The sequence below is a fragment of the Dendrobates tinctorius genome, unplaced genomic scaffold, assembly GCF_039654945.1.
Source record: "Dendrobates tinctorius isolate UK_male_01 unplaced genomic scaffold, ASM3965494v1 ptg000049l, whole genome shotgun sequence".
In the NCBI taxonomy this organism is placed as follows: Eukaryota; Metazoa; Chordata; class Amphibia; order Anura; family Dendrobatidae; genus Dendrobates; species Dendrobates tinctorius.
The window spans coordinates 8,755,640-8,780,611 of NW_027361717.1; the positions used below are offsets into that span (position 1 = coordinate 8,755,640).

Consider the following 24,972-nt stretch of genomic DNA (forward strand, 5'->3'; position numbering starts at 1 on the left):
GATAATAGGGTCATTGGTGCCCTGAAAGTTTACTGGCTCTGCTTGAATGGCAAGCCAGTGCGTGCCACCCCTTTATGGCTGTCTGGCCTGGTTCTGTATGTCAGACAGCTGGGATATCACAGTACTTGTGAATCCCAATGTACTAGCACTTCACCTGACTCCTACTGTGATTGCTTTTAATCCTGTGATTTAAATAAAGCTGTGGCCATTTTGACAACCAAAATAATGTGTTGTGTATTTATTCTAGTGCCTAGGTTTACTGTAGGTATGGTGGTTTTAAGATGGAGTGGGGGTCCGTCCCATATCCATAAGTCACTTCAAGGACCTCACCAAGTGTCTTTGGTTATCAATGAATATCAATATATCAATAAATATGCTGCTGTGGCCATTATTACCCAAAGAAAATGGTTGTCGCTTGTCCTTAATTAAGGTAAAAGAAGGGGCCGAGGAGCCGCTGGGGGGGGAGAGGGAAGAGGGTACGGGGTATGGGGTAGGAGAAATCGACCTCTCCAGTGTCAAGAGAAAGTAGGTGGATTTGTGCTTAGTGACAATTTATATAGAAAGGAAATAAATGAATCAAATGTTCTGTGAAAAAAAATAATTCTCTATCCACTTAGATGAAGACAATTTTAAATATATTTCCTCTACCTTATCCACATCCCATGTCGTCAGACTTAGATTACATCATTGCCGAATAATTAACAGTCAGATTTAGCCGGCGGCGTACCAGGAGAAGTGAGGAACTGATAACATGTTGGAATGCCAAGAAGTTCACAGATGTGTGCCAGGAATTTGATTAGTCTCTCCTACACATCAATCAGTGTTATAAAATGGGAACCTGTTTTTTTTAACACCCACAAGGTTTAACATAATTTTTTTCTCTTAACTCAAGCATCTTGTCTACTATGCAAGCCTTAATATATGCATCTCAGATAAATGCAAATGAGCACATTTTGGCCAAATGGATTATTCCAATTTTCACTTTTCATTCCTTATGGTTTTAGTGGTAATAAATAATAAATCCTTTCATGTAGCAAAGTGACATTATTCAGTTTACCATGATATTTTAATGTCTAGCATCTTTATCTTAGCATCTATGTAATGCATGATGATGTTTAGCACTACAGTAACACTTACTGATGTTACAGATGTATTTATGAGCTTCATGCAGATTTTTAATGTAGAATTTATAACACACAGGTATTATACTATTTCACTTTATCACTTGCAAATGTAGATAGTAACAAAAACCAAAGACAGAAACATAATAAGAAAAATAGCCATAAATAAGTAACAATAGTGCATGAAAATAACAATAGATGGTAACAGATTGGCACTGACGACACTTAAAGGCCCGATACACATTACAATTATGACTGGTGAGCCTGACGTGTCAACCTGTGGCTGTCTCATAGAGAATACAGGGGTGCTCCTCTGTATTGGAAAGTCCGCTGAGATGGCTGCAGGAGTAGGACGAATGATTGTCTGAAGCATCGTTCGGCTGACGGTCATCTCATGTGTGTGGGGGCCTTTAGTGTGTGCACAGCTCACTGTCACTCAATTATCCAGGGAGTGATTACATCGCAGTCACTGTATAGTGAGCGGTGACTGTACTAACTCTCTGCACCCCTTCCCACCATAACTGGAAGCGAGCGGCTGCATGGAGTACTGCAAGTACTACAAGTCCATTTTCTCTCTAGCATCAGTTCCAGTAAAGTAGCCATGTATGGTTTAAAGGTTATTTACTTGGAGATTCCCCCTATATCTGCAGGTAAATGGGGTTTCTGGACTTGCCAAACTCCTTTTAACCTTATGACGATAGCTGTTTTTTGTTATTTTTAGCATATATGCGCCATGCATTTTGTTACTGAGTCATGTTACGGTTACCATCTTACATGCATTGCACCTTCATTCATTTGAGCTGGGTATACACTTTCCTTAGTCCTTCTTTGCACAGTTTCCCTGGTGCTCACTGGTATTATCGTGCCACTAACATCTTTACATAGTTTTACATCTAACGGGTTCATACCAATGGTCACCATGTGCGCATGTTGTGGACTGCCCCTTCCTGGTTCACTGTCCAGCTTTCTGCCTATGCCCAGTGAACTCAGAAATTTACCAATCAGTGATGTGGGCGGAGTTATACAGAGCTCAGCATTTAGAGGACTGCAAGATCTGCAGCAGATAAAACTGTGATTTTTTTTTTCCGCGAAACCATAGTGCCCAGTAAAGTAAGTGATACATTGCTGGAATCAGGTTCTCTGACCCTACATTATACTGCTCTGTCAAAAATCTCTTGACAGATTCCGTTTAAGTGTCACAATCAACATTAATGATCTCCTTTGACTAATTCTTACCTTAAATTTGGCCTAACAAAATGTATTTATTCTATTACCATAGTGGTATCATTGTTCCCAACACGATGGTTTGATGGTACCGTTGCTTTACAGCCGGGATCCTGGTTTCACATCTGATCAACTTCATGTGTTTTTCACACTAGAAATCAATTGCACCAGTGCTCTCCAATTATTATCTTGCACTTTTATTCTGCACTAAAAGACTGAGAGGATGGTATAAGAAAAACAGGGTAAAGGACAGAATGGAAATTCCGTTGATCGACTTGTCACAGGCGCGGCGTATTAATTATTAATTTAAAATGGCTGATATGAAGTGATCTTTAGACATGTGAGTAAACAAGGAAAATAACGACTGAAGCCGTGGCTAGAGATCAGTGCCAGCTATGCTCATTGTTCTACGTTCCCAGGGAGGCTTTTAAAAGCCTAAAGCTCAAAAGGCAGTATGATTGAAAAGCAAAGATAAAGAGTATAGTATAGTTGCATGAGAACATTACTGGGCATCACGTACCATCTATTTGCAGCTTCTATGCCATATATCCTTAGAGAGATACATCTAGATTTTTCCTACTCTCAGAAGTATTTGTGTGGATTACATTTCAGCAGTTCCTGAAATACCATAAAATCAAGGAATAATAAAAAGTAAACTTTATTCCAACGTTATCAGCTTCTCAGTGTCTATTAGCCAAGGTGGTCAGTATGAGGGCCTACATTTCAAGGGAGATCATTAATGGTGTGTACACTATGTTTTCTGCTATCCAGCATCGTTATGATACTACCCATTTTATGGATGCTCCTTAATTAACCCCTTAGCGACAGACAATTTTGACCTTACTGTTCAAGCTCCTTTTTTTCAAATCCTACATGGGTCACTTTATGTGGTAATAGCGCTGAAAAGCATCCACACATCTCAGTTATTCTGAAAAAGTTTTTTCGTGACACTTTGTGTTAGTGGTAATTTAGGATGACATGTTTTGCAATTTTATTTTTATGAAAAAAAATCTGAAATTTGCTGCAAATTTTGGAAAAATTTGCAATTATCAAATTTTGAATGGTTAGACCTTTAAACCAAATAGTTACACCACATAGACCAAGTACGGTAATAAACATCATTCATCTTGTCTACTTTGTGTCAATGCAATTTTAGAACGTTATTTTAATAATTTTTTTTGTTTAGAATGTTAGAATGGATATACCGTGTTTTTCGGACTATAAGACACACCGGACCATAAGAAAAAAATAATAATGTGTCAAATGGGGGTCTGTCTTACAGTCCGAATTCAGCTTACCTGGGAAGGGATCCGACACAGGTGGAGGAGTGGTCACAGGGGTCATTCAGTGATCCAGGCTCGTGCAGTGGCGGCAGGTTGGTTGTGCTGGAGCAGCTGGGCTGTACTGTGGCACCTGGGCTGGGCTGTGCTGGGGCAGCTGGGCTGTGGCAGCTATGCTGGGGCAGCTGGGCTGTGGCAGCTGGGCTGGGGCAGCTGTGCTGTGCTGGGGCAGCTGTGCTGGGGCTGGGGCAGCTGTGCTGTGGCAGCTGGGCTGTGCTGGGGCAGATGGGCTCTGTGGGGTGAGGGTGGCGGCTCTCTGTGCTCCAGTGCAGGGGCGGCGGCTCCGCTGGCATTTCATCCAAGCCCGGAGGCCCCCGCACATCTCTTGCTGGCCGCCGCCATGTTGCGGTGGCCTCCGGGAACATGGACGCCGGGAAGATGGCCACCGGTCCGGAGATTTGAATCTCGTTCCCCGAGATCTCGGGACGAGATCTGAACCTGCGCATGCGCCATCCGCGGACCGGCGGCCATCTTCCCGGCGTCCATGTTCCCTGAGGCCACCGCAAAAAGGCGGCGGCCAGCAAGGGATGTGCGGGGGCCTCCGGGCTTGGCGGAAATGCCGGTGGAGCCACCGCCCCTGCACCGGAGCACAGAGAGCCGCTACCCCTGCACCGGAGCACAGCCCGCTGCCACCACCGCACTACAGAGCCCCCGCGGCACCCGCACCAGCCTCACAGGTTAGTACATTGCGACCATAAGACGCACCCCCCACTTTCCCAAAAAATTTTGGAGGAAAAAAGTGCGTCTTATGGTCCGAAAAATATGGTAATTCAGTAGCAATTTTATAATTGTTCAAGGAAATTCACAAATCCCATTTTTTTATGTGTCCGATCAGTTTTGAAGTGATTTTGATGAGAAAATCCCCCAAAGTAACACCATTTTATAAACTACACCCTTTAAATTCTTCAAAAATGCTTTAATGAGATTAGTTAACCCTTCAGGTGTTATGCAGGAATTAATGCAAAGTGGATTAAAAAAAATATTGATTTAGCCCCAGATATGCAATTTTCACAAAGTATAGGAGAAATTAGACCCCACAATTAGTTGCACAATAACATGATCTCCTATCAGATTGAATATAATTTATACATTTGTAGAAGAAACTCCAGCTAAATATGAACAATGAAATAAAATGGAGTGCTGACTTCATAAGTATACACAATAACTATATTTTATTAATTATACATAAATTGATTGCATGCATACTGTACATTGAATACATAAAAATGGTTAAAAAACTAGGTGAACAAAAAAGAATGCAAAGTCACCCTGGGAATAAAGGGACTAGGTACAGAGAGTTATCAGTGAGAGTGCGTAAATCAAAAATTGGGATAATTCATAGAGAGAAAATTAATGTGTAGAAAAATGAAACACACCACTTATACGAACACCCTGATTGTATGTGTATATCACAAACAAGAGTAATAAAGTGCTTGTGCTGAGATCATGGCTCACTCCTTTTCTCTCTTAATGTTATCAATTGACAAGAGTAACAAAGTTGAAAGAAATACTGATAAGGTGGTGCATACATACAGCAAAAGGGTAACAATGTTTTGAACTTTTGACTTTCAGTCTCCATATCTCACCATCATCTACTGCTGCAAACGTGAAACTACCATCATTTTATAGGTAATCATCTTGGCTATCTCATACATAAATTTGAGTTGTAACTGTTATTCATATGATTATTAATGCGGATTCTTGTCATGTCCCTGCATTGTTATTGTTTTGCATTTGATGGTCGAAAAATCTTTTTCTTCCTGTATAGTAAAAAATACAAGCTGTTCTCACACTCCGTAATAGCTCAGTGTGTTATTAGGCTAATTCCCAATTGAAAGGTCACTTGTTCAAATCCTGCAGCAGCCATGAAGAAGATTAGCCAAGAAAAGAGGAACAGCATCATCCAGCTCATCAATATCGGTCTCTCTGCCAAGAAAATTGCTAAGCTGCATCATGTGAGTGCCAGGACAGTTGGAAGAATTCTAAGTGAAGTCCATCCATTCAAAAGGCAAGAAATGGACATCCAGGCAAAATGACAACATCAACAAGTCGGCTCTATCAGTCCTGGTGGGAAAAACACAGCAGTGGAAGAGGCTTGTATGCTTTGTAATAGTGAGATCACAGACTTCCATGCAAGCACCATGTGACACACTTTACACAAGTCTACAATAGTGGCTCTAAAAAAATGTTAGACACCTCGAATTCAATATCATCATAAGAGGCATTGGCTCGAGTTTGTAAAAAAGTACGAAAAGTGGACAGTAGAAGATTGGAAACAGGTGATTTGGAGCGATGAGACGAAAGTCAGTAGACTAGGCTCTGATGGGTACAAATGAATCTGGAAGAAACAAAGCAAAAGGGGGCTAGCAGATTGAGAAATTGAAGGAACTGTCAAGTTCGGTGGAGAAAGACTGATGATTTGAGGTTGTTTCACAGACAAAGTCATTGGATACTTGACCTGGATCAATGGTGGTGTCAATGCTGAGCTATATATGATCCCAATTGTACACTTATAGGTAGAGTTGAAGTCTGAAGAAAAAAATGTATACATACGCAAGTGAGTCGACCAGTATGCACAATTTTGGTTGAGACATTCTTGAATCTGATTGAAAGCATGCCCAGTAGAATTCAGGCAGTGTTAAAAACCAAAGGTGGATTTATAAGATACTAACAAAGTACTAAAATTAAATATTAGATTTTTGTGAGCAAAACAGTAACAATGAAGTGACATGACAAGAATCTGCATAACTAATCATATGCTAAAAAGTTGCAAGTCAAATTTATGTATGAGATATCCAAGATGATTGTCTATTAAATTATCACAGTCTCATGTTTGAAATAGTAGTGGATGGTGAGATATGGAACCTGAAAGTTAAAAGTTCAAAGCATTTGTTACCCTTTTGCAACTGTAAGTCATGATAGATAACATTCACCCATAGTAAAATGCAAGTGTAGGGTCCCCACAGGACAGCCATGACACGCATTTCGCATTAGCTTTTTCAACAGGGGTATATCCAATATAAAGTAGGGCCAGCACCTGTGCACTCTCATATGAAGCATTCTAGAATGCTGTATATATGTCCCCAATGCGCTCTGCACAACACAATAAAGAGCTTTTATTATACTCACGTACGGTGCGGTCGGTCCGAAGGCTGTTGCTGGTCTTGATACAGTGCCTCTCTTCTTCTTGCGATCGCATTAATCCTTCCCTTAGTTACGTGGATGACATGTCCAACATCATCCACATAGTGAGCAGAGAAAAGTACTGTAGTGCGCATGGGCAGGGAAAGGGCACAGTGCCCGGCACATGTGCACTACAGTACTTTGGTCTGCCCTCAGCAGGGCAGAGAGAAGTGTACCTGTGCAGTAGTGATCGAGGACATTGTATGGAAGATGCAGGATGTATCAAACACATGCAGCAAAAGGACAGAGATCGCAAGAAGAGAGGATGTACCGGATCAAGACCAGCGATGCCTATCAAACTAGACTGAGCCGTAGGTGAGTGTACTAAAAGATCTTTTTTGTCTTATGCAGAGCATATTGGGGACAGACATACACAGTACTAGTAAGCTATAACTGAGGGCTCACATGTGCTGGCCCTGCTTTATATTGGAAAAACCTGATGACAGGTTCCCTTTAAACAACATTAAAGGTACCACTATGAGCACTAAACTTTCACCCGTTTTTGCCAACATTGACATGAGGACATTTGAGACTAATTACTGGTACTTCTCACAAAATTAGAATATCATCAAAAAGTTAATTTATTTAAGCTCTTCAATGCAAAAAGTGAAACTCATATTTTATACAGAGCAGGGCTGCCACTAGGAATTTCGAGGCCCCATACTGGTAAAATTTTTTGGGCCCCCTTGAGACTCCGCCCAGGCTCCACCCCTCGAACTGTCCAAAGTCCCACAACTCTCTCTTGGAAAAACTCCACTTCTCACCAATCACACATTAAGGCTATGTGCACACGTAGATTTTCTTCCTGCAAATTTTTCCTTGCAGATTTTAAGAAATCCGCAGGTCAAATTACCTGCATATTTCTTCCTTTTTTATTGCAGTTTTCCAGCAGTTTTTGTGCAGTTTTCCACAGCGGTTTTCCCCCTGCGGATTTGGAGAATGGAGCAGGTGGAAAACCACACAAAAGAAATGACATGCTGCTTTTTTTGGACCGCACAAAAATCACGAGGAAAAAACCGCAGCGTGTGCACAGCGTTTTTTTTTCATTGATTTACATTGTACTGTAAATCAGTGCGGATCTGCAGCGTTTCTGCGTGGAAAAATTCTGCTGCGGATCTGCAGGAAATCTTCATCGTGTGCACATAGCCTAACAGTTTCCATCACCAGATCACACATATAGCTGGCAGCTTTTGCTTTGGCAAAAAGATTTTTTTAAGCCGCCACCATAACATGGTAGACTTTTTTGGCCGTGCCCTAATCTACTGTAACCTATCAAATATTTGTTAAAATATGTGATACAATTTAGGTATATTTTTATTTTTCAGTTTTTAAAATGACCAATAATATCACATACAAGGAACAAATACCACTACACCATGTCCAGACCACATACTACCATCACATACTGACCTATAATACCACATACAAGGAACAAATACCACCACACCATGACCAGACCACATACTACCATCACATACTGACCTATAATACCACATACAAGGAACAAATACCACCACACCATGTCCAGACCACATACTACCATCACATACTGACCTATAATACCACATACAAGGAACAAATACCACCACACCATGACCAGACCACATATTACCATCACATACTGACCTATAATACCACATACAAGGAACAAATACCGCCACACCATGACCAGACCACATATTACCACCACAGTGACAGAATAATATCACATACAAGGAACAAATACCGCAACACCATGTCCAGACCACATATTACCACCACATAGTGACTGAATACTACAATACTGATAAGTAACAAAAAGAAAACACGATACTATCACCATAAGTGCCATTATACACAGGAGATCTGTACTTAGTATGCAGTGTCTGTGTACAGGTAATACAGTGATCAATGACATTATACACAGGGCCTCTATACAGTGTATAGCGTCATTGAATAGGTCACACACTAACTCATCAGTGATGTCTCTAGGTGAAGTCCTTCATCTTTGTTTTTCATCTTTCAGCCAGCACAGACCGCCATCACTTCTTCCAGCCAGGGCTAGTCTCTGCAGGAAATAACACAGTTACCTAGAGCTCTGCTTGCAGAACACATTACTTATTTTTCCCAACTTCTACATTACATCACATGAAGAAAAAAAGGCAACATAGTGTCGCTCTACACAGTAACAGGACCACCCCCCACCCCCCATTTAAAACAGTATACTCAAAAAATAAAATAAATACAGCACTGCATTAATAATATCCCTTAATTAGACCCTGTGGTAATAATATCCCCCATCCTAGCCCCCATGTGTCTCATTCCTGGCTTCAGCCATGCGATCTCCCATCCCACCCTCATGAGTATCCATTCTGCCCCATGTGATCTCCCCATCCTGTCCCATCTGTCTCCATCGTATACATCCTGCCCCATGATCCTGCATGATCTATCTCCAACCCTGCCCCATTTGTCTCCAACCTTGCCCCATCTGTCTCCAGTCATGCCCCCATGTCTTTGATCCTGCCCCGTGTCTCCAATCATGCCCCATATCTCCATTCTGCCCCGTGTCTTGAATCATGCCCCTTATCTCATTCTGCCCCTTCCTGTGTCTCACTGTCACATTCTGCCCCGTATCCATTCTGCCCCCTCCTGTATCTCACTGTCACATTCTGCCCCCATCGTGTCCAGCATTCTGCCCCCATCAAGTCCAGCATTTTGCCCCATCGTGTCCAGTATTCTACCCCCATCGTGTCCTGCATTCTGCCCCATTGTGTCCAGCATTCTGCCCCATCGTGTCCAGCATTCTGCCACATCGTGTCCAGCATTCTGCCACATCGTGTCCAGCATTCTGCCCCCATCGTGTCCAGAATTCTGCCCTCATCGTGTCCAGAATTCTGCCCTCATCATGTCCAGCATTCTACCCCCATCGTGTCCAGCATTCTGCCCCCATCATTTCCAGCATTCTACCCACCGTATCCAGCATTCTGCCCCCATCGTGTCCAGCATTCTGCCCCCATCGTGTCCAGCATTCTACCCCATCGTCTCCAGCATTCTACCCCATCATGTCCAGCATTCTACCCCCATCGTGTCCAGCATTCTGCTCCCATCGTGTCCAGCATTCTGCCCCATCGTCTCCAGCATTCTGCCCTATTGTGTTCAGCATTCTGCCCCATCATGTCCAGCATTCTGCCCCCATCGTGTCCAGCATTCTGCCCCATCGTGTGCAGCATTGTACCCCCATTGTGTCCAGCATTCTACCCCCATCATGTCCAGCATTCTGCCCTCCATTGTTTCCAGCATTCTGCTATCTGCTTCGGGCCCCCCCCCGGATCGCCGCTCTTGATAAATAAAAGAAACAAAAAAAAACACAAATTCTTCTTACCTGGCAGCACTCCAGCGGCGAAGCTCCGTCCCTCCATGCAGAAGCGCGCACTCGACGGCGACTGACAATGATGTCAGATGCCGGCAAGGTACACACTGCGGTGGACGTCAGCTGCCAGACTCCGATTGGCTGACGGCTGTTAACTATTGACGTGCCCGCACGCATGCCCCCTTGTCAATAGTGATCAACTGCCGCAGCACCAAAGGCCCAGTTTAGCATGCCGGTAGAGCCCGGTGAGCAGATGAGACGGGGCCCGGTGCAGGCCCCCTCTGCCCACCGGGCCCCATACGCGCTATGCAATTATCTTTTCTTCAGCTGAATTTTAGAGTAGGCACTGTGAATTTCAGTATGTTGCATTCTGTGGGCATCCACCAAACCCTGCTGATTGTTTGGCCCTCCACTGCATTTCCATAACCCTTGGATGGCTTTCCCAATTTCTTGATTGTTAACAATGCAAATCTACTATCTGAAGTCCAACACAGATTATCACTACCACATAGTAAAGGAGATGAACCTAACCAGGGCTGAGTTAATAATTTCTAAGGGCCCCTTAAGAATGGCATTGTCTGCCTCTATAATGGAACATGGCAACACAGCATGGATGAAAATAGAACAAGGCATCAGATAATGCTGCATCCTGGCACCAATTTTCTTCAGTTTATGTACAGAAGCTATTTTCAGGAAGGCTGGACAGGCAGAAAAAGAAGAAAAAATCAAAATTGCTGGACAAATCATCAGTAATCTTAAACACGCAGACAATACAACATTGATAGCAACAAGCGTAGATGAAATTAAAGAGGGCAAAAATATTGACTATTGCCAGGTATGACCAATATTAATTTGAGATGGACATTGATGAACTATAAGTTGTAAAGGATTTCAACCTACTTGGATCATTGTTTACTCAAGGTGCAGTGACAACAATGGAAGTCAAAACTAGAAGTAGCTATGGGCAAATCAATAATAAAATCACTGAACAAGGTCTTCCAATCAAGGAATAGCTCACTGACGATGAAGACATGGCTCGTTTAGAATTTGGTCTTCTTTGTGGTTAACATATGGATGCTAAACCTGGACGATAAAGAAACAAGAAAGAAAAATAATGAATGCCTTCAAAATATGGTGCTGAAGAAGGATGTTATCAATAACATGGATGACAAGAAGAACAGTCAAATTAATTTTAGAATAAATCAAGGCAGTCATGTCACTTGAACCAAAGATCACCAAGCTATGACTTGCCTACTTTAACACATTATACAAAGAGAGCAATCACTGGAGAAGGACATCATGGTCCGAAGAATAAAAGTAAAAAGCAAAGAGGAAGACTAGCAACCCAATAGCTTGATACTATCAAGATAACGGCGGAGAAGACCATGGTGGACCTATCTAGGCTTGCACAAGATCGATATTCTTACAGATCTTTCATCCATCACCTCGCCATGGCTGGAGTTCAAACTGAAGGTCGTTAATAAAATACATACTACGCCTTATTAGTTGTGGACTTTTCAAGCACTATGTTTTATCTCATCTATGTTCATCAGGGACCTCTGTCACAGATTCCACTGACTGAGGTCACTGGTGTCCACTGGTGAATGGATCCAGCTCTGTGACGCAGAGAGAATCAGGGCTTTTTAGTGTCATGACGTGTACTGTATATATTATATACTATATCTGCATTTATATCTAATAATACATTCTGCAGTTTTCCTCTTACTAGGGACCGGAGTGCTCTGGGATGAGAGTTACAGAAATGATTAGATAAGAGATTGTAAATTAAAGGCCAACCTATATACAGTAGCTATATGAAAGGAGACAACAACTATCATTACATTGGCAGCAGGTGATTTTTATTTCCTCGTTACCTTGCACTAACATGATTATAATCGCAGTATACAAATTATAACACACCTTGATTCATTATTCCACAGTAATTAGTAAGATCCATGACGTTAAAGTACCTTGTTCCACATTCCGGAACGTGGGCAGTAGTACTTTCCCATCCACCTTTTGAAACTTTAATTTAAACAAAGTTTTATTTATGACCAAAAAGTGGAAAGTAAATGGGGAAATTTCAGGTTATGAGTTAAATGTGGGTGGAATGTGGTTGTAAGCAATGTATATAAGTACCTGTGCTCTGTCTGTGCACTACACAGAAACCACTGAAATCTATCATGTCTCGTGTCAGCTGTCTGAGTATTCTGCTCATTCTGCTGCTGGGGTTCCAGTACAGCGCATCTGGTGAGTGGGGTTTACTTATTAGATATACACTGACATCAGTCTTGCATAATATATCCAGTATTGCTTGATAAGACAAGACATTATGGAAATGGTATTGTAGGTCAGCTTCAATCGCTTTGTATGGGGATCAGCTGCAATATCAGATTTAACCCATAGACACCAAGATGAATGAAACAACGCATAACTTACTCCATTTTTTATGTCTCTTCAGTATTTGATTGTTGCTATACATACACCAGGAAGTCATTACCCCCGAAAGCTATCAAAGGATACATGATGCAGAAGTCTTCTGAAGTGTGCGACATTGATGCCGCCATGTAAGTGACATTCTTAACTGCATAATTTAATTAGCATAAAAAGTTAAGCAGTTTTGTACATGCATTGCATCACCGATCTTATTCTGAGACGCAGCCTTTATTATACACGCGAGCGGCATTTACATCTCCGCAGGATTTAGAGCTGAAATCTAAAATCAGCGTCCTCTTCACACCAGATACTGGGCACTAAGAGGATGCAACCGCCCCACAACATTACAGAAACAAAATTAGGGGAATGCACACATGACTTCTTCTTAAGGCGGATTCTGCCAGGATCCTGTGTGTTAAACGGCCCCCAAAACAGCCAAAAAATGAACATAATGCATAACAGTTAGTGATGAGCAAACATGCTCAGATAAGATCTTATCCGAGCATGCTCAAGTGCTAGCCGAGGTTTTTCGGCGTGCTCAAAAAATATGTTCGAGTCCCCGTGTCTGCATGTCTCGTGGCTGGTAGACAGGCGCTACACATGCAGGGATTGCTTATTTGTTAGGAAGCCCCTGCATGTGTTGAGGCTGTCCAACAGCCATGAGACATGCAGCCATGGGGACTCAGATATATTTGTCGGGCACACCGAAGTCACTCGGTTAGCACACGAGCATGCTAGGACACCTTATCCCAGCATGTTCACTCATTACTAATAACAATATGAAAACAACTTGCTGTACACAAGTTCTGCCCTTTTTAGCTTCTGTTAATAGCATTATACAGTTGAAAGACCTGTCTGGTGACTTCTGTTTGGCAGCCACTCTCAATTTTAAACATACAGCCATGTGTTTTTACATATTTTTCAGCAGTTGTTTCATTGGTACCATTTTGGGGCACATACAACGCTTTGATAATTTTGTATTGTATATTTTTGTGGGATGTGCTTTGACCAAAAATGGCAATTCTGATATTTCACTATTTTTTTTCTTTGCTGTAGTTATCTTATGGGACAAAAATATTATATTTTGATAGATCAGATTTTTGAGATTTCTCTATATTTTGGGATGTGAAAAATAGGAGTGATTCAAACTTTTTTTTAAATAACTTTTCACTTTCAATTTTTTTTGTCCCGCAAGGGTCTTGAACCTACAATCATTTGAATACTGGTACTACATAGTGAAATACTTTACTATTGTTATATATTGTCCAAATAACAATTCTCTTGGATGCTTAGCCCATGGCAAGACTTCAGAGATACACCACCATGGTTGAGTGCATCACTGTCTGCCATCTGCACCTCCTGATCCCATTTCTGGGGTAGCACTGGAATTGGCATCCACACCCTCCCATTCAAGATCGCACTACTAATTGCCACTCTCAGAGAGTGACAGCAGCATTTCAGTGTTTACATAGTAGTGATTGAAGCTATCTATGATAGCTTTTGTTACACACAGTTGCCAGCTATATATGGAACAGCCTCATCATGAGCCAATTCCATACTTGCTTCATGATATAATAGTATGCCATGGGATGGAAGGGGTTAAACTTTAGTATTGCAACTCAAACCTATACAAATGAATGGTGCAATACATAATCTCTATTGTGTAATCAAGGAGAACACCGAGTCAAAATATACCAATAAAATGTCACCAAAATATATTAATTCAATAAAATAGACAACATACAAAAATTAAGGCTGAACAAATAAATACAAAAGTATAATACATGGGTTTTAGTCACCAAATGATTGAATCCACAGGTGTAAATAATGGGCCAAAGAAAAGGTCAGGATTAACGTGTACATGAGGTGCAAACAGAAGAAAAAGAGGACATGTGATCCATTGCAATGGACAATGACAAAAGGATTTCACATGTGTGTTGCCATATTAGCCTTAAGAGTCCAGTGTAAAGACCTCTAGATCTCTCTGCTGCACCCAATACCAATACAAAGTGATGTTAGGAAAATAGGGGTTAATTACCCATTATGGTGATGTGTCCTGCCTTGACCATGGCCACGTAACCCGAAGCGCGTTTCACGTTCAAATTATCGCTTCTCTATTGTGTAGAAACAGACATGTACATATGGAGTAGTCATGCTACTGCAACCACCACTGAATTTCATCTTATTGTTGTTCCAGAGCTGTACATATCTGTTGTGTCATATCCTGAGATATTTGGCTTATAATGACCTGTTTTATTTAAAAAAATAAAATAAAACTTGATTTTGTGATACTCTGTCAGGAAATGCTTATGACATATGAAACTATGTGTGGCTACCTAATGGTTGTGTAGTGTATTGCAGTCAGGCAAGTGTTTTGTTAGCAAATTGCAATATTTTATGGAATTTTTATGGCGAGATATTTGAGCCCTTAACAAAATTCAAGAGAAAGTAAAAGTGGATTACAATTAGGATGAAATACCACTTTTATGCTCTTACAGATTGATCACCAAGAAGTTTAGAGTCTGCGCAAATCCCAAAGACACATGGGTCCTTAAGATCATCGCAAAACTGAAGTAAGTAGATATTTTTCTCCTGTATTTTGCATAAATCTAATAGTTGATTTACATTTAATTTTATCTTTACTGGTTTAGGTTTTTTTTCTGCACAATTTATATTTATCAATATAGTTTACAAAGGGTTAGCCCATCATTAGTGAGGTCCTGTCACTAGCTCAAAAGTAGATAGTTTTGCCCTTATTTTATTGCCGTTGCTCCCCTCAGAATGTTTAGAGATTGCTCTGCATAATTATCCTATGAGCACTGCCCCCTTGGAAAAGACCATAAAAATTAGCAGATTGGATGCTCTAAATAAAAAGGCCCAGATCTATAATTTTAAAAAAGAAAAAAAAGGAATAATCTGGGGAACAGTAGGCATAAAAAAATGAGCAAAAAGTAAAATTCACTTTATAATTGACTTCTTTTATTATTTTTTACATTCTTTAGAGGTCGTGCTTATTATCTTTTATTAGCACCCCCTAAGGTCTCCCTCCACAAAGCGGGGCTGTGGAGGGAGAGAGAGGGGCTGTGGAGGGACAGCGAAACACGGATAGGAGCGGAGGGATAGAATGGGACAGTGCATGGAGAGCCGGGCTGCAGTGGGAGAGAGCGGGACGGTGGGTGGAGAGCGGGGCTGCAGAAGTACAGAGCGTGATGGCAGGTGGAGAGCGGGGCTGTTAAGGGATAGAGCGGGAAGGCCAGTGGAGACAGGGGCTGCGGAGAGAGCAGGACGGCGAGTGGAGAGCGGGACGGCGAGTGGAGAGTGGGGCTGCAGAGGGACAGAGCAGGATGGCGAGTGGAGAGCGGGGCTGCAAAGGGAGAGAGCAGGATGGCCAGTGGAGACAGGTGCTGCTGAGGGAGAGAGTGGGGCTGTGGAGGAAGAATGCGGGACGGCGATTGGAGAGTGGCGCTGCGGAAGGAGAGAGCGTGAAGGTGGATGGAGAGCTGGGCAGCGGAGGGAGACAGCGGGGCTGCAGAGCTAAAGCAGGGCTGCTGAGGGAGAGAACAGGATGGCCAGTGGAGACAGGGGCTGCAGAGGGAGAGAGCGAGACGGTGAATGGAGAGCGGGGCTGCTGAAGGAGAATGCGGGACTGCGGGTGGAGAGCAGGGCTTCGGAGGGAGAGAGCAGGATGGCGAGTGGAGACTGGGGCTGCAGAGGGAGAGAGATGGACGGCAGTTAGTTACTATGTCCGGGCATCGTCAGGCTCTTCAGCTAGTAGTTAATAAAGACAATTTTTCACTGGATTTTTTCATTTACTTTGGTGCTAATCGACTGATTCTGGAACCGTGTTTCATTTTAAGCTGTGTCTTTCTATTGCAAAGTTATGCTCCCCTGGTAATAATAGTGCAAATATTTTGTTCAACAATTGGGTGTATAGCAAAGAGCTTTTCTGGGATGCGGCCATGATTTTATTGATCATCATTAGAGGAGAAAAAGCAAATACCCACGGGGAACTTCTGTAGTACACACCCAGTTGGCTGAAGAAAATATTTGCACCATTATTGCCAGGGGTATAAATTTAGAACGGAGGGGCACAGAAGGAAAAGAATAATTGTTCGACAATCAGATGAGCAGCACCAATTGGAGGAGGTACTCGGTTTAAATTTAAAAAATCCAGGAAAATATCCTCTTTTAAAGTTGCAGCCAATACTACACATCTAGAATTATGTTACAAGCTGCGGTCCTATCTGCATTGTCGGATTAATGTTATAACAGAGGTCTATACTCCACAGACTCTTGTGCTCATACAACATCAATCTATCTTTCAAGTGTAACTAGAAAACAAAGTGCAAAGGAAAAATAAAGTTTAAAAATCCAATGAAAAATATTTTTATTTTTAGGCTTGCCAGCTATATAGTTATAGTATTAAAAGTGGATCTTATAGGATTAGTAAAATGTCTATATTCTTGCTTTCAGGAGAAAGGAAAAAAACAATGCACGGTCCTTGAAGAACGTAACTGTAATGTCTGGAATCTGAGCATTATACAAAGATATTTTTATTTCCAAAATAAGCTATGCAATTCTGTATTTTTTCAGAGACTGCTAATTTACTTTTTGGTATTGCATAATTTCAGCACTTTCTTAACAAATGTTTAATGTATTTATTATTGATCTTGTTTATCACTGTGGCGGAGATACAGATGCTATGGTTTTAGATGCTATTACATTGCAAACCCTTTCCCAATCAGCATTATAGACATAATCACAGTAGCTCCAATATATGAGGGCAATGTCGGTACCAAAGCTCATCCAATTCAAGTGATCCTGATGATCGAGTTCCTCTAATGAAACATTGAAGTCCTCTCCAAATAAAGCGTTATTAATCCAAGAGTCCTAGAAAAAACTTAGTAATTTGGTGCATGCCATCACATGGGAATCAATGAGCAGATGCTTTTTTCTGGTTGGATCTGTAAAGAATTGGATTGCACTTTCCTCCTCCTTCTATGCTCTTTATGTAATGTCTTCTGTACCTTCTTCACATGGGAGCTCGGTGGCTTACATTTTAGCTTTGCGCCAATAGACTCCTATATGTAACAGGAGTGACATCTGTATGAAATTTAACAAAGAACAAAGAAATAAACTCGGCACTATCATTAAAAATGGGTGGGGAGTGTAGCGCTACGATGGAAAAAGGCAATGAACCAAAAACAATTGTTGATGCTCAGCTATACAGTCCATCTAGTGGAAATAAATAAAAATACCAGTGTGAAAAAGATATATGACACCACTCACGATCGGAGGTAAAAATGTTCCTGCATTATGATGCATTACAACCGGCCTGTATGTTTTGCGTTTGCAAGCTGCAGCCAGACGACGGTCATTTCGGGTAACGAAACGCTTCTATGGATCTGCATACACATACCGCTGTAGCTTTTCCACACTGGCATCATATGACGATTGCCTATTTCACCAGACATATGGGCTTTTCTTGCCAAAACCTGTGTAAAAGACTGAATTGGAAGTCACACTGCAGACAGGAATCAATTATTGAATTTTCTCTACATATATGCAAGTATTTTGATAAGGGATAAATGTCAATAGCCGATCTGCACACTGAATGCTATATCTGTATGAATTAATATATTTCTTGGAAAAATATTCAGAATTGAGAGTCCTCAGTAGTTGATACCTTTTAATGGCGAACTGAAAAGATGGTAACACACTGCAAGCTTTCGAGACTACTCAGGTCTCTTTCATCAGACATAGACTAAAGGGGGTTTTACACATAGCGATATCGCTAGCGATATCGCTATAACATCACCAATTTTGTGACATTATAGCGATATTGCTAGCGATATCGCTATGTGTGATACTTACCTCCGACCGGCTCCCTCGCTGTCCATCGCTGATCGTGCAAGAATGTCCGGCTCCATTTCTCATCGGGCGCTTCCTGCCGGGCTTCCTGCTGGCGCCGACGAACGATGCGTGGAGGTGAGCGGGAGGACGTCAGGATCGCTGTGTGTGAAAGGTGAGTATCGTGCGCTGCGTCGCTGCTGCATCGCTGTGAGGTCTGCCTGTGTGACAGCTCACTAGCGATCATTTAGCGATGCACCAGAGATCCTGACCGGATCGGATCGCTGGTCGGATCGCTGGTGCATTGCTAAATGTAAAGGGGCCTTAATACAACATCTGAAGAGTCACATATTTATACACAAGACAGCACAGAAAAAATGCAATAGATAAGACAAGTGATGTGAAGCAGAACTATCAATATGGGAGAGGGAGAAACATAAATATTGGACTAGTTCATAGATAAGGAGTCTGGATGTTTTATTGTCCTCTGATTGGGGTCTGGTAATGTGATGCCCCCACAAGGTCTTAGGAGCAAATTCCTTAATTGATGTAAAAAGACATAAATCCATGCAACACATTCATTCCAGCACTGAGAGTGTCAAAGGTCATCATGAGCTTGTACTCCCAGACTCTTCTCTCTCTCTCTGAGAATTGAAGTTACCTTTCAATACCAGTAATTTCATATCCATGGTGCTGTGATCAGGCATACAAAAATGTTTTGCCACAGGTAGATCCATTCTTTTTTCTCTTATTGTGTGGCGATGAGAATTCATCCTAGTTCTAAGCTTTTGCCCTGTCTCCCCCACATACAGACCCCCAGTTGGACATTTAGTACAAATAATTAAGTACACCACATTAGATGTGATGCAGCTGAAAGTACCTGGGATCTTGTAGTCCTGATGTGAATTGGGGATCTTTATCTTCTCCGTGGTCATTATAAATGGACAGGTTTTACATTTTTTCTGGTTGCAATGAATGGTTCCTGCAGTTGTTGGAGAGGACAGGGAGCTTCTGACAATGATGTTTCTTATATTAGGGGGCTGCCTAAAACACAGCAGTGTGGGGTCTGGAAAAATGGATTGTAATCGGGCATCTTTTTGTAGTAAAGGTTGCAATTTCCGTGCAGCTCCCCTTAGCACCTCCAGATTCGGGTTGTAGGTGACCACTAGAGGCACCCGGTTATTTTCTTCTTTAGCTTTTTAATGTAGCAGGTGATTCCTTGATATTCTGGTGGCTCTTGTAATTTGGTTTTCAATTGTTCTTGGATGGTAGCCCTGATTCAAAAAGGTCTTTTTGAAGCGACCAAGGTGTTTGTCTCTATCCATGGGGTTGGAACATATGCGATTGTATCTGATGGCTTGGCTAGCCATTGAAAGGTATCAACCACTGAGGACTCTCAGTTCTGAATATATTTCTATCTACTTGCTAACATGGTATAAAGATATACATCTTTCCTGTATATTTTTTGGACGCATTTTATTTAAGTTTTTATTCAATGTAGCAGCAAATCTAATAAACGAATAATGGATCCAAATGTTTTCATATTGCTTGAAACAATTTAAGTTCAGGTCTATTGAGTGTTCTTTCACATCGAGGACTTATTCACAGCAAGAAATGTGCCATAAAATCTGCAGCAGCATTGTCCTCACCAAACTGTGTGCGATTTTGTAGTGAATTTCATTGTAGAAATGCTAGTAATGTAATATTCTGTCTGGAAAATCCACTTAGTATACAGCGCTGGCAAAAATTAAGAGACCTCTTCCAAATGTTCAGTTTGTCTGATTTTTCTCCTTATACAGTCATGGCCAAAAGTATTGACACCCCTGCAATTCTGTCAGATAATATTCAGTTTCTTCCTGAAAATGATTGCAAACACAAATTCTTTGGTATTATTATCTTCATTTAATTTGTCTTAAATGAAAAAACACAAAAGAGAATGAAGCAAAAAGCAAAACATTGATCATTTTACACAAAACTCCAAAAATGGGCCGGACAAAAGTATTGGCACCCTCAGCCTAATACTTGGTTGCACAACCTTTAGCCAAAATAACTGCGACCAACCGCTTCCGGTAACCATCAATGAGTTTCTTACAATGCTCTGCTGGAATTTTAGACCATTCTTCTTTGGCAAACTACTCCAGGTCCCCGATATTTGAAGGGTGCCTTCTCCAAACTGCCATTTTTAGATTTCTCCACAGGTGTTCTATGGGATTCAGGTCTGGACTCATTGCTGGCCACCTTAGAAGTCTCCAGTGCTTTCTCTCAAACCATTTTCTAGTGCTTTTTGAAGTGTGTTTTGGGTTATTGTCCTGCTGGAAGACCCATGACCTCTGAGGGAGACCCAGCTTTCTCACACTGGGCCCTAAATTATGCTGCAAAATTTGTTGGTAGTCTTCTGACTTCATAATGCCATGCACACGGTCAAGCAGTCCAGTGCCAGAGGCAGCAAAGCAACCCCAAAACATCAGGGAACCTCCGCCATGTTTGACTGTAGGGACCGTGTACTTTTCTTTGAATGCCTCTTTTTTCTCCTGTAAACTCTATGTTGATGCTTTTGCCCTAAAAGCTCTACTTTTGTCTCATCTGACCAGAGAACATTCTTCCAAAATGTTTTAGGCTTTTTCAGGTAGGTTTTGGCAAACTCCAGCCTAGCTTTTTTATGTCTCGGGGTAAGAAGTGGAGTCTTCCTGGGTCTCCTACCATACAGTCACTTTTCATTCAGACGCCGACAGATAGCACGGGTTGACACCGTTGTACCCTCGGACTGCAGGGCAGCTTGAACTTGTTTGGATGTTAGTCGAGGTTCTTTATCCAACATCCGCACAATCTTGCGCTGAAATCTCTTGTCAGTTTTTCTTTTCCGGCCACATCTAGGGAGGTTAGCCACAGTGCCATGGGCTTTAAACTTCTTGATGACACTGCACACGGTAGACACAGGAACATTCAGGTCTTTGGAGATGGACTTGTAGCCTTGAGATTGCTTATGCTTCCTCACAATTTGGTTTCTCAAGTCCTCAGACAGTTCTTTGGTCTTCTTTCTTTTCTCCATGCTCAATGTGGTACACACAAGGACACAGGACAGAGGTTGAGTCAACTTTAATCCATGTCAACTGGCTGCAAGTGTGATTTAGTTATTGCCAACACCTGTTAGGTGCCACAGGTAAGTTACAGGTGCTGTTAATTACACAAATTAGAGAAGCATCACATGATTTTTCGAACAGTGCCAATACTTTTGTCCACCCTCTTTGTTATGTTTGGTGTGGAATTATATCCAATTTGGATTTAGGACAATTCTTTTTGTGTTTTTTCATTTAAGACAAATTAATTGAAGATAATCATACCAAAGAATTTGTGTTTGCAATCATTTTCAGGAAGAAACTGAGTATTATCTGACAGAATTGCAGGGGTGTCAATACTTTTGGCCATGACTGTAGGTATATTTTTCAGTAAAATGTAAATTGTTCTTTTAGTCTACAAACTTCTGACAACATGTCTCGAATTTCCATGCAATACATTTAGTTGTTTTTTTTATGAAAAACTGAAATGGTCAAAATTTAAAAAAAAAAAAAAAAAGAAAAAGAAAAACAGTGCTTTCAGACCTCAAATAATGCTAAGAAAACAAGTTCATAATCATATAGAAACAACAATACTAATGTTTAACTCAGGAAGAGTTCAGAAATCAATATTTTATGGTATAACCACGCTTTTTAAAATCAGCTTTCATGCGTCTTGGCATGCTTGCCATCAGTCTTTCACACTGCTTCTGGTGCAAAATTTTAAGCAGTTCTTCTTTGTTTCATGACTTGTGACTATCCATCTTCCTCTTGATTACATTCCAGAGGTTTTCATTAGGGTTCAGGTCTGGAGAATGGGCTGCCCATGACAGGGTTTTGATGTGATGGTCTCTTAATTTTTGCCAGAGCTGTATATTGCATGGCCACACTTTCAGTTTTTTTTTAGTTTTTTACCTCGGTATTTGTAAGCCAAAACAAGGAGTGGAACAATATGAGCAAAAGTATAATAATAACACGTCACAATTTCTGTACTTATCAACCACAACTGGTTTTGTCTTACCAGTACTGAGGTAATAAACTAACCAAATGCTCAACATGTCAACATTGCCATGGGACTTATGCAGATGCAATATTGAAGAATGCCTAGCAAACAGGCAATCCATGCATATGTTGCGGATGTCAAACTTGCAGATATGCAGCCCCGTCAACTTGAGCATAGTATTGGAGCACATTGAAGATACACAAGCATGCTCGGAAAACACCTTGTCTGAGCGTGCTCACTCATCACTAGTAGTAGGTCTTCTAAATCCTGAGTTGATTTTGATCTCCTAAGACCCTTCAATATTTGTTTATCCTGAAAGAAACTCAAAATCAGTGTAACATCCAATCATTTTTGGAAAAATGAAATGCCTGACAATATTTTTGGTACATAACTAAAAGACAAACCTTCTTCCAAAAAACAAGTAAATAATGACATAGCAATAGCTGACTCTATCGATAAAAAATCCCAGCCATTAGAGTTACAGAAGTGACACCAACTTCTCCAGGCATATGACTGTTCATAACACACCCCAATTGATATAAACAAAGGGGGATGGAAAGATCCATAAAAGAAGAATTTCATTAATTCAAAAAGATAAAATACTGAAGTTAAAAAACAGTGTGCCTCACATAGAGGACGATCCAGACAATTAGAAGCAAACAATAAATAAATCAATACTATTTATACCTGTAACATGGGATAATATTAACAGTTACAAAACTGCTTCATATAAATATTGTATTAACAAGATATGACATATATGTAACTCAATAAATAGGGTTTTAAAAATATATATATATTCCAATCCCCCAAATCATGAATCTTCTAAAAGTAGAATAAAATACTGATCCACGCTGACAAAGTTAAGCCAGAACACATGTAGTTGGTATATTCAAGTAATAGAAACAAAAACGCATGGAAAAGCAGAAACCTATGTTGCAAAACCACTTAATGGACCTTATAAGGTAAGAGCTAATACCAGATCAATGGGGCTTGAAATAGCAAAATAAGATCTATCAGTGAGATGCACCCAAAAAAGCTGTGCACATAATTAAATAAGTGGAGGACAGTGCCCGCAATAACAGGAGACAGATTCACCTTGCTATCTGGAGCCTGGAGCAATGTCCTCTCACCCCGACGCGCATTTTGCCACTGGCATTGCTAGGTGAGGGGCAGTGATCATTTATGCAATTGCGTGACAAATGGGAGTGAATAACTGACCTAGAAGGCCTGCCAGGCCTATCGACGCATGCCACTAATGCCACGCCCCGGTACAACATAGCTTCCTGGGTTATGCATGGTGATACACAAGCAGTCACTGCAGTAGCACATCCAGAAGCTTGCCGGGGTCTGGGAAAAACAACGCATGCGTACAGCCGGCACGAACCCTGTGAATACTAAGGACGATGCCGAGAGAAGGAAATAATATCAGTGCCGCAGAGTGACATAAATCTCCTCTATTAAGATAAAGTGCTAATGTGCATATGACAATTATATATCTTGAATAGTATTAAAGAGTGAAAAAATAATAATATATACCGGTGACATAATTAGTAACTAAAGTGATAGGTGCCAAACTGATCAAATATATAGAAACTACCGTATATGAATACACTATACAATATCCAAGATAAGCTAATTAAATAAATACCCCCAACTAAAAATGGAGTATATAATAAACCCCAGGTACATTATATTTAATATATACTAGTGACATAAATAGTGATTAAAGTGACAGGTGCCATATTGATCAAATACTGTATATAGAAACTGTATAAATACGCTATTCAATATTCAAGACACGCTAAATAAATACCCCCTATTAGTGGGGTAAATAATAAATCCCCAAGTACATTATATTCTGGACCCCCTGATTCAATAGACCAGGTATGATGGAATAAAAAAGAAAAAGATAAAGGGTCAAATACTAAAGCATGATAAATACAGTGAATGCACAAAAATGCAGTACATTATAAATAATTACAACCAAAGAATCAAAACATAATAAAAAAATTAATAATGTAAATATATATATATTTACTGATCAATATATGTAATGTGCATAAAAAAAATTATTGATAATCAAAAATAAAAAATAATTATGATGTAGCAATAGCAATGATAATTAAAAAACATAAGTCTAATAGTCACAGATAACAATTCCCTTAGATTCACAGAGACTTCATCCAATGCTTATAAAAAGTCCAGCTGGAGGATGTTGTTTATAAAATCAGGTCACTCCATATTAGGGTGGTTCATAATCAGAAGAAAGGCCGCCAAGATGAAACTACAAAAAAATACACAAAAAATTCAAATCCTGACGAAGACTGGCAAAACTTGCGTAGAGGCGGCAGGTCGGGATCCATCTTTCTAATACCATGTCAGTTATAGCTTGTGCACAAGTACTTTACTA

At 40.8% G+C, this 24,972-nt stretch overlaps 1 protein-coding gene across 4 annotated transcripts in view; it reads left to right on the plus strand.

Moving 5' to 3' along the window:
* The first annotated feature begins 12,360 nt into the window (after positions 1 to 12,360).
* LOC141091108 (C-C motif chemokine 20-like) overlaps positions 12,361 to 24,972 on the plus strand; it is a 34,289-nt gene continuing 21,677 nt past the window's right edge. For 3 of the 4 annotated variants that reach the window (XM_073576472.1, XM_073576469.1, XM_073576471.1), the window contains exons 1-3: positions 12,361 to 12,467; positions 12,679 to 12,784; positions 15,152 to 15,226. In XM_073576472.1, the coding sequence (XP_073432573.1) occupies positions 12,401 to 12,467; positions 12,679 to 12,784; positions 15,152 to 15,226 (248 nt within the window). In that variant the 5' untranslated portion in view covers positions 12,361 to 12,400. Of the gene's footprint in view, positions 12,468 to 12,678; positions 12,785 to 15,151; positions 15,227 to 17,126; positions 20,038 to 24,972 lie in introns of those variants that run through there. The other variant, XM_073576470.1, reaches the window with a different exon arrangement.